The sequence below is a fragment of the Schistocerca gregaria genome, chromosome 2, assembly GCF_023897955.1.
Source record: "Schistocerca gregaria isolate iqSchGreg1 chromosome 2, iqSchGreg1.2, whole genome shotgun sequence".
NCBI classification, from domain to species: domain Eukaryota; kingdom Metazoa; phylum Arthropoda; class Insecta; order Orthoptera; family Acrididae; genus Schistocerca; species Schistocerca gregaria.
In genome coordinates this window covers 567300508-567312943 of record NC_064921.1, presented here as the reverse complement: position 1 = coordinate 567312943, position 12436 = coordinate 567300508, and the positions used below count along the sequence as shown (strand labels likewise).

General features: G+C 39.6%; 1 protein-coding gene across 1 annotated transcript in view; it reads right to left on the bottom strand.

Moving 5' to 3' along the window:
* Positions 1-2106: 2106 nt before the first annotated feature.
* Positions 2107-12436, bottom strand: part of LOC126332665 (alpha-amylase 2-like) — a 43897-nt gene continuing 33567 nt past the window's right edge. Inside the window, exons 9-11 of the mRNA XM_049996627.1 lie at positions 6997-7115; positions 6762-6917; positions 2107-2260 (exon numbers count right to left, since the gene is read on the bottom strand). Of these exons, the coding sequence (XP_049852584.1) occupies positions 2246-2260; positions 6762-6917; positions 6997-7115 (290 nt within the window). The 3' untranslated portion in view covers positions 2107-2245. The remainder of the gene's footprint in view (positions 2261-6761; positions 6918-6996; positions 7116-12436) is intronic.

The window sequence follows — 12436 nt, the reverse complement described above, 5'->3', positions numbered from 1 at the left end:
GGCAGTGTCTCTGGTACGCCCGTCAGTCGTGTCGCGTCGCCGCTCTTTTCAGTTTTGAGTGAACAGTGAACAAAGTATGACGGCCTGGTTAGAGATTTCGCCTGTGTCATGCAGCCCACAATACACATCTGTCGATCATTTCCTTCTTCACGCAACAAGTCTCGGCCGCTCACTGCAGGGGCAATGAAGACGCAGCGTATCCACTGATAAGTTGTTTTATCACCCACAATACAGTCCATAATTGTCACTACCCCCTTCCGAGTCTCATCACTGGTCACAAGAACCGCTTGCTATGAAGATAAAAATTTTCTACAGACAATGAGCTGGAGAAAAGTGCAGATAACTGGCCGAATGTACAGGCAGCTGCTTTCTATGACGAAGGATATTGGAAAGTTGGTAGAACACTACGACAAAACACGAAATTGGAGCGGCGACTACGAAGAGAAGTAGGTGGAAGGTGTACCTTACTGTTGCAAATAAAACGTTTCTGGTTTTCACTGTGGTTTCCAATTCGGCAGCGATCGGAACTTACTTCCTGAATAACCCTCGTATGACGAATAACTGCGTTTTAGGTAAGTTTGTGGCTCCATACATGTAGTCCGTAAGACTTTCTTAGGCGCTTCTCACCACCGACATTTCATGAATATTGAGTGAGTGGTACACTATCACGCATAAATTCATTAATAGAGAGCGGCGTGCATTGTTAGTTGTTAAAAAAGAACGAATGAGCACCCTATGTTACCGCGTATATGAAACGTACAGACGAATTGCTGTTACAGTGGTTGTTCTGACTGACTTAATTGCTTCTGTGTTGTAAGATAAAGTAGTATAGAATACCAAAAACGTAACTAGAAATAAATAAAAATGACGTAGATGATAGACGTGCTTTCGCTGAACTAAGATAACGAAGGAAACGAGAACGATAATAAGGAGATCTAACATACCAATGAACCATTTCACTAAGAGAGCCAAATAATATCTACGTCATTGTTCCATTGCCTAGATTAATACGTTGTAATGGATCCCTCGAGCCGGCCGCTGTGACCGAGCGCTTCTTGGCGGTACAGTCTGGAGCCACGCGACCGCTGCGATCACAAGTTCGAATTCAGCCTCGGGCATGGATGTGTCTGATGTCCTTAGGTTAGTTAGGTTTGAGTAGGTCTAAATTCTAGGGGACTAATGACCTCCGAAGTTAAGTCTCATAGTGCTCAGACCCATTTGAACCATTTGTTCCCTTGAAATTTCCTTCCTTAGGTAGATGGCTAATAAGCCAACAAAGAGATCAAGAGTTTGCACTTGTAAAATACTTATTTACAACATATATTTGCTTTAAGGCTTATATGTAGAATCTAGATCTGCAGAAAGAGAAAAGTGTTGCTGAAACTAACCGACAAAAATTGTGCGTCGGTTTATGTAATTTACTTGTGAAAGAATCAGTTTCTGCTATTAACTGTAGATAACAAGGTTTCATACTTATTTCTTGGTTCGTAAAATGTAGCTGTTGACAGTCAACTCATTACATACGACTGATGGCACTGAATAACATCCAGTCTTTCTCGCTACCCATTACTTTGAAAATATCCCAGCATAAATAAGTGGGAAGTGCCTAACGTTTCCCATATATTTAAAGGGTAAGTTAGTAATACTCACCCAGTTAATTACAAGTTAAATAATTCAACGAAAGTTTCATATTATCTGCACCAGACATGTAAGAGCTTCGGCATCAAAGCATCGTACATAAAACATCCCGGAATCAAAGCTTTGTGTATAATTTCTTTGGTATTTTTGAAATTTCCTCTAAACTATATATCCACTAACTGCTAATTACTGTCTTTGCTTCTCGCGAGAAAATGAGTCAGTGAAATCTTTCACTGCAAACACGTTGCTCAAAATACTTGGTCACATAATGAAGTAAACAGTATATACTGCTTAAATATTAGGCTAGGGTAGTGCCGGTAGTTTTATAAGTGAATTAAGGGTTTCGTATTGAGTTTCATTTCTGACTTACGAAGTATGTAATGTGTGAATCACATATATTTTCAATGTAAATTTCAGTTTGGTAAGCTTTTGTACAAATGTCATCATGTGTTAAATAATATAGCAATGTTGTAGATGCCAAAATATTTTATTGCCAATATTAAATTCCTTACAACGCGTCACGAAATAAGATGTAATCTAAAGAACAAGACCAAATAATTCTTGATGTTGAGCGATGTCGCTGTAGATGTTATTATCATGGAATGCTTTAAGCAATTTTGGCCTGAAAATAAAAAAAGTATTTTAAAACTCATAGATATAATAAAACAATTCTACATTTACTTCAAACCTTGGAAGTGGAATTACAAGTGACGTATCAGTAAAATTAAATATATAATAAACGTATATGCTATATTGGAACGATAACATAAAACTCGTATCAGCACACAAAAATCCGACGGGAACAACATTCTATACATCTTCACAACCAAAAATCGCACATATTTTGTTCTGCCTCCGTTGAGCACTATTTTAATGGGAGAAATTACATTTAATGGAAACAGATTTAAATAATCTGTGCCTTTCCTATTTACTCCTACTTCTTTGTTGTAAATCAATTCCATAAATCGACTACTGTTTCAAGATTCCACTCTGTCGGCCATACAGCATTATATTGTCATAAGAAAGGAGCTACATGTGGGATGCATTTATCGTAAACCTTTCAACGGCTATACGGAAAGAGGTTTTCATCAAGAAGGTTGGTGTATCAAACATAGGATTAATCAGAAATATATTCTAACAGCAAACAATGCTACAACAACACTCTTACATTATGGAAGGCGCATGGAATTTCCATATTCTGAATATAGTACAGAAATTATAAAATATGAAAATGGAAATCCGAAGGATGGGTCTAGATAAAATGAGGATCAATGAAGTGACATGGAAGGAAAAGAAAAATATCTGGTAAGACGAATATAGAGTAATATCAACAGCAGAAAGTGGCGTAGTGGGATCGCCAAAACAAAGATAAATCAATATTGTGAAAAGTTCGGTTATGGAATAATTCTGGTCAGAATTCACAATGAACCAATGCCAACAATAACAGTTCAATTGCATGCTCATATCGCAAGTGAAATATATCGTCGTCTGTAAGTACCGTAAACGTCCACTGCACGTTTTTGACAGCTTCAGAAATTCCATTTCCGACTTCGATATCATGATTTACAATCAGCCCGAAACTAGTCATTAAATGAATAAAAAGTAAAGATTGGCAACTTGGACTGGTTTTTCCTTCTATTAAAAAATAAAGTGTAAAGAAAACATGTGAAGGCACAGGACGTACAATGCAGTACTTAAACGGAGATGAGAATCTAATTGCAGCTCTTTATTAGTGGAAGGTATAGAAGACAGGCGACAATGCGCTTGATAGTAGGAATGAGACAGGAGAATCGCTAATAGACTTCTGCAACAGCCAGTAATAGCAAATACCCTGTTCGAAAGCCACAAGGCAGTATGCTTGGAAAGGTCCAGAGATACAACAAACTTCCAAGATCAGACAGAGGAACTGTAAGGAAATGAAAGGCACTCGATCACAATCTAGAAACAATGAAGAGTGAAGATTATGAGAATTGTCGGAAAGAACCAAATTGTAATGAATTGGGATACTGAAATACTTAGGACTGATGAGGTTCGTTTGGTTGTCTAAGGCTAAAGGTACTGCGATAATAAATATTAGACAGACAATTCAGTTGACGAGGAATAGTCATCTCTAAAAAGAGAAATTACAGAAGATGGATAGACACTTGTTGACGAAAAGAAACAGCAACACCAAGAAAGAGTTGTGAGACATAAATAAAAGTGGGTGGGCGTATTTATACATCTGAAAGATGATCTCTATTCAGATATCGTGCCACTCTCATAAGAGCGACACTAGCTATGAGGACGGAAATCAGCGTTAGTTATCTTCAGACTGGATGTGGCTTGTCGATGTTACTCAACATCTCATAGAGTTCGAACGATGGCGTGTAACAGGGTTGAAAGAAACTGTATATTCCTCCTGTTTTATTATAGAGAGGCTTGACAGAAAGTAGCCACGGTATATCATTGCTGGCAGTGGCAGTCACAAGAAACTACGGTCGCAAAACACGGTCGAGGGCAGAGTGGAGGTCTGTTGTGTTTCATATTGAAAGCTGGTTCTATTTCTGTGCAATTGATGGTCGTGTGTTGTTTAGAAGGAGGCCAGTTTAGGTTCTGAAACCAGACTGTCAGCTTGTTAGACTCACTGGACCTACCCCCGATCTTGGGTGCGATTTCGTGTGACAGAAGAAACACACTTGTGTTATTCCAAGCACGCAGATTGTAAATCTGTGCATCAACCTGGTGAATCAAACTGTTGTGCTGCTGTTTACGAACAGGGGGTGTTTTCCAATGGGATATCTCCAGCCCATATATCACTATTGTAACCCAACACGCTCTACACATTGTCATATGTTGCCTTGGTCTCATCCATCACCAGATTTGTCTCCATTCCACCTCATAGAGAACATCATAAGACGACAAGTACAGCGTCATCCACAATCAGCAGTAACTGTCCCTGTACTGACCTAATAAGTGCAACAGTCATGGAATTCCATTACCTGCACAACACAATGCATGCACAATTACATGTTCACATTCTGGCGGGTACATCGGTTATTAATGTACCAACACTTCACACTTGCAATAGCTTATCTTGCATATTAACCAATGATCCTGCAATGTTATTATTTAATACGTTGTCTGGAACAGGTATTCCCGAATTTCAATACACTACATTAATTATTTTCTGTTGTTACATTTTTTTCCGTCGGTGTATTTGCAGGGAAGGTAACTGTGCAGTAACCTTGGGTTATCAGAAGAAACCTGTTGACCGACGAAAGAAGAAAATGCAAAAATAGGTCGGGAAAATACAAGAATAATACACTACAGATCACTTAGAAATGAAATAAATTAAAAGTACAGGGCAGCCCAGGCAAAGTGTCAGTAGGAAACAACGAGAAGATATCGAAAAACAAATCGTTGTCGGGAGTAAAGATTCAGTACACATAAAAGTCAAAATAGTATTCAACGAAATTAAAAGCAAAGACGTCAACATTAAGAGTGCAATAGGAATTCCGCTGTTTAAGGCAGAGTGAGCGAATAGGTGGAAAGAATACCCTGAAGACCGCTTCGAGAGAGAGAAACTCTCTGATGACGAGCTAGAAGAATAATTGAGAGAATATATGGTGTAGTGGTACCAGAGAGTATTTGACAAAGCTTTGGAACAGCTGCAATCAAATAATGCGGAAGGCACGGATTATATTACCCCATACATAGGATTTGTCGACCACTAAAAATAATTAGCCATAGTAAAATGGTGCTAGATGTTCGGTATTCTGAGGATAGATGTAAGCTAAACGGACAAATTGGTAATACATAATACGAACAAGAACCAATAGGAAAGTATAAGAATGGTAGGTCAAAACCGAAGTTCTCGCACCAGAGAGCGTATAACAAATGGATGGAGTCATTCACCTCTACTATTCAATGTATATATCAAAGAAGCAATGACGAAAAAGTTAGAGAGGATCAGGGGTACACTTAAAATTCATGGTGAAAAGATATCCACTGGTATCCACTTATGTCATTGCTGTCCTCTTTGAGAGTAAAGAAGAAGTGCAGGACCTGTTGAATGGACAATCTAATGAGAAAACGCTATGGACTGACAGTAAATCGAAGAAAGACGAAAGTCATGGGAAATGTCAACAATAACAACAGCGAAAACCTAACATTAGAACTGTGGGCCTCGAAGGAGACGAAGTGAAGAGATTCATCTATCTCGGAAGCAAAATAGGACTTGACGAAAAAGCAAAGAGGACATAAAAACCAGAATATCGCAGGGCAATAGCGAATTAATGGTACAAAAAGTGTTTTACTATCAAACATCGGCCTTAACTCGAAGAAGAAATTTATGGGTACGTTCGTAGCGATACAGTGTAAGAAAGTGAATCATGGACTGTGGAATAATCGTAAAAAAATTAAGCGGTCCAAATGTGATGCTGCAGGGGAATATTGACAATTGGTCGAACTGATCAGATAAGAAACGAGGAAATTCTCTGCGGATTTAGTGAGGAGAGGAACTTGTGGAAAACATTGACAAGAAGGAGGAACAGGATGACAGAATATGTGTCAAGACATTAGGGAATAACCTCCAGGATACTAGAGGGAGCTCTGCAGGGGAAGACAGAGACTGGAATGCTACTCTGAACTGAAGAGGTTGGCGAAGGAGAGGAATTCGTGACGGGCACATTAAACTAGTCAGAATGCTAATGGGTAAAAAGGTCATATGTGCTTTGTTCCTGTAAAACACAGTCAATAGCGCTATAGTAAAGGTGCTGCAAAATGTTATGCAATGAAATTATTTGTGAAATAAATCAATTTCGTTCTTGCTGCAAGACTTAGAGAGAACTCATCCAGTGCTCCTAAACTCCGTTAAGTATAAGGTCCATCATAGTTTCATCAAAACGTAGCTCAGAGAATATGTATACAATAAACTAAGTCCCATTTCTTGCAAACTACCTTAATTACCTATCTGTTTCCAAAACACTTGGCTGGCGTACGAATTTGTGTCTAGACTTAAGGAAATGTGTTTGATTTTTAGTTTCCAAAACCTTTCTAGTCACAGAAATAACACCTTCCAGAAGCAGTACTAAGGTGTCTGTTTGCCTTACAACATATGTGCTTGCTAGAGCTGTTGAACTTACTCCTGTGTGGATGGCAACCACGCCGTCTTCAGCCGACGTGAGGATCTCGATGTAGGCCGTTCCGTCACCATTGACGGTGATGGTGGAGCCGGTGCAGCTGTTTCCGTTCACATTACCAGATATGACGTCACAGTATTTACCACCTGGCAGACCAGTCTGTCAGAAAAAAGGTATGTATTACAGTCCGTGGCATGTTTTTGTCATGGGAAAAAAGCGAGTAATAAGGGAGACAAACCTGGAGAGTCTGCTTCAGGTCGGAGTTAGCTTCGTTGTTAATGGCAATGAATCCGGTGTTTCCTCGAGAGAAGGCTATCTGATATCCGCCGTTGTCCCACCAGTTCGCCTTATCAGTCACTGCGAACATTTTTGGGAAATCTTATATTCTCTGGATTTAGCATAAACCTGGTACTTCTTGTTACTCTGCATATAAAAAATGTAAACAATCATATTCTTTACTATGTGACAAGGTGCGTATAGACAAGCTACACAGCACGTGCAATGAAATATTTAACATTTGTTAGTAAAAACCTAACGGCTTCAAAAACAAAATGGTGAAGTTATCTCTTGAAAGAACAAACCAGATCTAATTACTGCATGATAAAATCTGAAAACGTGCAGCACACTATAAAAGTAAGTTGCTGCGGTCGTATTCAATATGGAAGGTAACGTTATCTACAAAGATTTCGAAGATGGGCAAGAATGTAGGCTGCTTGTTACGTAAAAATGAACTGATGATATTCGGCACTCAGATACACGATTTTCGCATACTGTGAAGTATTATCTCTTACTCTGAGACAGAAGGACGTTAATCAACCATAGAAAGAAAGTAATCCCTTATTATCCACTCTGTGACTTACGTATCGTAATACAAATATAAAATTAGCCCTCAGAGATTAAAAGAAAATTCACATGCATAATAATTCACTCTACAACCAAATACATATACAGGGTGTTACAAAAAGGTACGGCCAAACTTTCAGAAACATTCCTCACACACAAATAAAAAAAAAAAGATGTTATGTGGACATGTGTCCGGAAACGCTTATTTTCCATGTTAGAGCTCATTTTATTACTTCTCTTCAAATCACATTAATCATGGAATGGAAACACGCAGCAACAGAACGTACCAGCGTGACTTCAAACACTTTGTTACAGGAAATGTTCAAAATGTTCTCCGTTAGCGAGGGTACATGCATCCACCCTTCGTCGCATGGAATCCCTGAAGCGCTGATGCAGCCCTGGAGAATGGTGTATTGTATCAGAGCCGTCCACAATACGAGCACGAAGAGTCTCTACATTTGGTACCGGGGTTGCGTAGACAAGAGCTTTCAAATGCCCCCATAAATGAAAGTCAAGAGGGTTGATGTCAGGAGAGCGTGGAGGCCATGGAATTGGTCCACCTCTACCAATCCATCGGTCACCGAATCCGTTGTTTAGAAGCGTACGAACACATCGACTGAAATGTGCAGGAGCTCCATCGTGCATGAACATGTTGTGTCGTACTTGTAAAGGCACATGTTCTAGCAGCACAGGTAGAGTATCCCGTATGAAAGCATGATAACGTGCCCCATTGAGCGTAGGTGGAAGAACATACTGACGAAACTAAAATGAGCTCTAACAGGGAAATTAAGCGTTTCTGGACACATGTCCACATAACATCTTTTCTTTATTTGTGTGTGAGGAATGTTTCTGGAAGTCTGGCCGTACCTTTTTGTAACACCCTGTATTTTTGTTGCAGTAGTTAAAATTATATGGGCGCCGTGAAACGAACCGTAGAATTTGCTCCAAAATGCAAAGGCACTGTGTTCTAATTAGCGACTGCGACAGTGACTCATTTTGAATAATTTACCGCAGATTTTGCTGCCGGTATTCCGCAGAGCCACTTTGAGGAATTTGTCCTTATAAGTATAACTTCGGCTAACTTGAATACAGGGTATGAACAGTTGTTTTGAATGCAAACCACTGTTTTTATGAACACCATGTAAAAGTTTTATCGTTAGTGGCGTTGTGGTTTTAAATAAGTTTAATATGTACACATAGTTGCTTTTTCGTGTTTAAATAGTATAATTGTGAACACAACTTGTACTTCACCCTCTACCTCAGCGAATCTTATCACTGAAAACCTTTCACTTCGAAACTTAACCGCACTTCTGAATTTTTATTTTATTATTGTCATTACGGCTTTTACGTGCAAGCTGAACAATTTACGAAAAAAGGCCACAACCACGTCTTACGCCCTCTTTAATCCGGAAACTTCTCTCTTAACCTTCAATTCTTTGGTCTTGGTTCTTGTACATAATAGCTATTAGCGTTCCGCTCCAGCTTATATCTATTTTCCTGACCCAGACAGCCGGACGCATTAACGTTCCGCTTCCGGGACGAGGGTAGATGAACATGACCTGCACCGAATCCGTCTCGCGGGTTAACGACGATGGGTGGAGAGCCAGCTAGCCTGATTGTGATGTTTAAATGTTCCTCACATACCCTTCGGTAAATACCGGTGTAATACCCACGTCCCAACTCAGATACACGATATGGCAATATGTGGCAACTGTTTCCATAGTTGCACATCAGATTTACTCTAGACGCTGACAGTTGGGGCACACAGATTCCGTCTTGGGTTGGTGGTGGAGGAGGGAGGGAGGAGGGATAATAATGTAACGACGATCACAGATGTTAAGTCCCATTAAACCAATAATTATCGTCACCTATTTTCCTTAGTATTTCAGACATTCAGTTCCCTTATTAAGTTGTCGAAAGCATTCTCTAACCCGCCAATATTATGAAAGTGTATTGATTTTTCTTAAGTCTTTTTTCCGTTATGAGACGATACGTCAGAACCACATCTTTGAAGTTTCTAGCTTCCCTAAAATCCAATTAATAGTCTGCTAACAAATCCTCAATTTTATTCTTCATTCAGCTGTACAATATTTTCGTTACCAGTTTGGATGCATGAAGAGTTAAGCTGCTTGGACGATTGTTCTCAAATTCAGCTTTATCTAAGCATGTTTTCTTTGAGATTGTGAGGGTGACGTTCATAAGTAGGCCCGACAACGTGTCATCCGTCTCAGATTTTCTACACTAACATGAAAAATTGTTTTGTTTACTCATCTCTTACTAATGTGAGGAATTCCTTTGGGATGTTACCTGCCATGTTTGACTTCAGGTTTCCTATGAACTGTCAAATTGTTACTTTAATAGTGATTGTTCTATGTTTTCCGTTGCGACATCAATTTCTTCTTCTATGACATCACCAAAACAAATAATCTCTGGACTTGCCACATTATCTCTGCTCTTTAAGTGAAATGGCGTACTGAGTAGTGGCATACATATGACAATTTCAAATGAAGGATTGCCTGACCCCGCCTGAAAGAAATAACTCAGTTTCCCGTTTCTGACGTCGCTTTGGTCCACGTGACATTGTTTGAATACCCATTAAGCACTTTTACCAGTTCCAGATGCAAATGAAGAAGCCGTACACAGGGGTGTTTATTGGAGTCTTTAGCCCGAAGTCTACCCTGGACTCATTCCTCTCCAGTTCGTCATAGCTATTGCAGTCTACTCCTGTCATATGAATCTGATTATTTTAATCAAGCCTTGGTCTGTGAGTACAGTGTTTACCTGCTACACGTAACTTCATTTCCAAACTCACGAATGCTTGATACCTCAGAGTATGACATATCAACGATCATCTCTTTTAATTACGTTCAGCCATAAAGTTATTTTTTTCACATTTCGATTCAGTACTTAGTCATCAAGTACTTGATCCATCCACCTAATCTTTAGCATTCTTCATTCTTCTGTAACGCCATGTTCCAGTTGCTTCATTTCTACTCTTGCATGCGTTATTTATCTTCCATATTACACAAACGTACGACGTTACTTGCGAGACAATTACCTCCAGAAAGAACTCGTTATATTTAAATCTATATTCTACATCAACAAATTTCCAGAATTTCTTTTGTTGCTTTTCCCAGTCTGCATTATATCTTCTTTCCTTCGACCATGGACAGTTACTCATAATTTTCCCCGTTTTGACGTTTTATTGACAGAGAACCAGCATCATCAATAATATTTCATGAAGCGTTAATTAACGAATCTGTCCATAGCTGCAGTACGCATGTTTGGTGACTTGTTTCGAATCAGCAATTTCATTTTCATACCTGGCCTACTGATGCTGCATTGAAAGTGTTAACAACAAACATCAGATTAGCAAGAGATGCTTTATAAAATGTTTGCATACCGACTGTCACAATCCACATGTGCCTCTTAGCTAGATTTTGACTTGGTAAGATTCCACTTCGTCTCCCTGAACTTTAACTCACTTTCCAAATTGCCACTTGGTTTCCTTCACTGGTTGCTCACTGAACAGATCTAGCAACATCAAGGCGAGTCTACAAACCTGTCTCACTGCCTTCTCAACTACCGCTTCTCTTTTGTGTCAGTCAATAATTATAACTTTTGTCCTCTCTCTGTGCAAGTATCAGATTGTCTATCACTTCCTTTATTTCATCCCTCTTACCTTCAGAATTTCAAAGAGTTTATGCAAGCAACATCGTCGAAAGCTTACTCTATATTTAAAAATGTTATTGCAGTAAATTAGCTTTCCATCAGTCTATCTTCTAAGATAAATCATAGCGTCAGCATTGCCTCTCCAAGTCCGCTTTTATCGGTCACTCCATTCTCCTACAGTGCGTGCTAGTATTTTGCAACTATTACTTATAAAACTGATAATTAGCTGACATTTCATACTTATCAGTAGCTACTTTTTTGGAACTGGTACACAGAATGCATGTGTCTGCGATTTTAGAACGTCGCAGAAGTTAAGTGTGGTGACACCGCCAGACACCACACTTGCTAGGTGGTAGCCTTTAAATCGGCCGCGGTCCGTTTGTATACGTCGGACCCGCGTGTCGCCACTATCAGTGATTGCAGACCGAGCGCCGCCACACGGCAGGTCTAGAGAGACTTCCTAGCACTCGCCCCAGTTTTACAGCCGACTTTGCTAGCAATGGTTCACTGACTTCTACGCTCTCATTTGTCGAGACGATAGTTAGCATAGCCTTCAGCTACGTTATTTACTACGACCTAGCAAGGCGCCAGTATCCGTACTATTGATATTGTGAATCATGTACCATAAATAGCGACGTTCGTCATTAATGGATTAAAGTTAAGTTTCCACCAGCTACGTCCGTTTTTCTCAATTCTAATTCCCTTGTCATGTTCCAGACATCACGCCAGCCTGCGTGAGCTGAGACGCGTGCATTTCGGCCTACTTTAGCAATATGATTAGCTCTCCAGCCAACTACAACACTAAGAACCAATGTAGGGAACGATTTTTTTGTTTAAAAAATGTCGGTGCCATAACGGCGGCTTCTAGATTAGTCAGGCAGACAAACTGTGATTCTATGTTCGTTACAACGCTAATCATGATAGAAGCATCAGTTCCACAAGTTCATAAAGGTTGCAATTCTCGTATAAATATCTACACACTTCCTCAAAAATTACATCTTGCTGAGGGATCTGTGGTATCCAGAGATATAGGGACTTACTAACTTGGACATGTTCGTCTCTGACGGGGTTCACACACAACCATCTATGGAAGTAAATGCAGGCAGAAGCACAAACGAGTTTTTGGCAAAACATACGTAATTGTTATTACTAGTTCGTTGCTT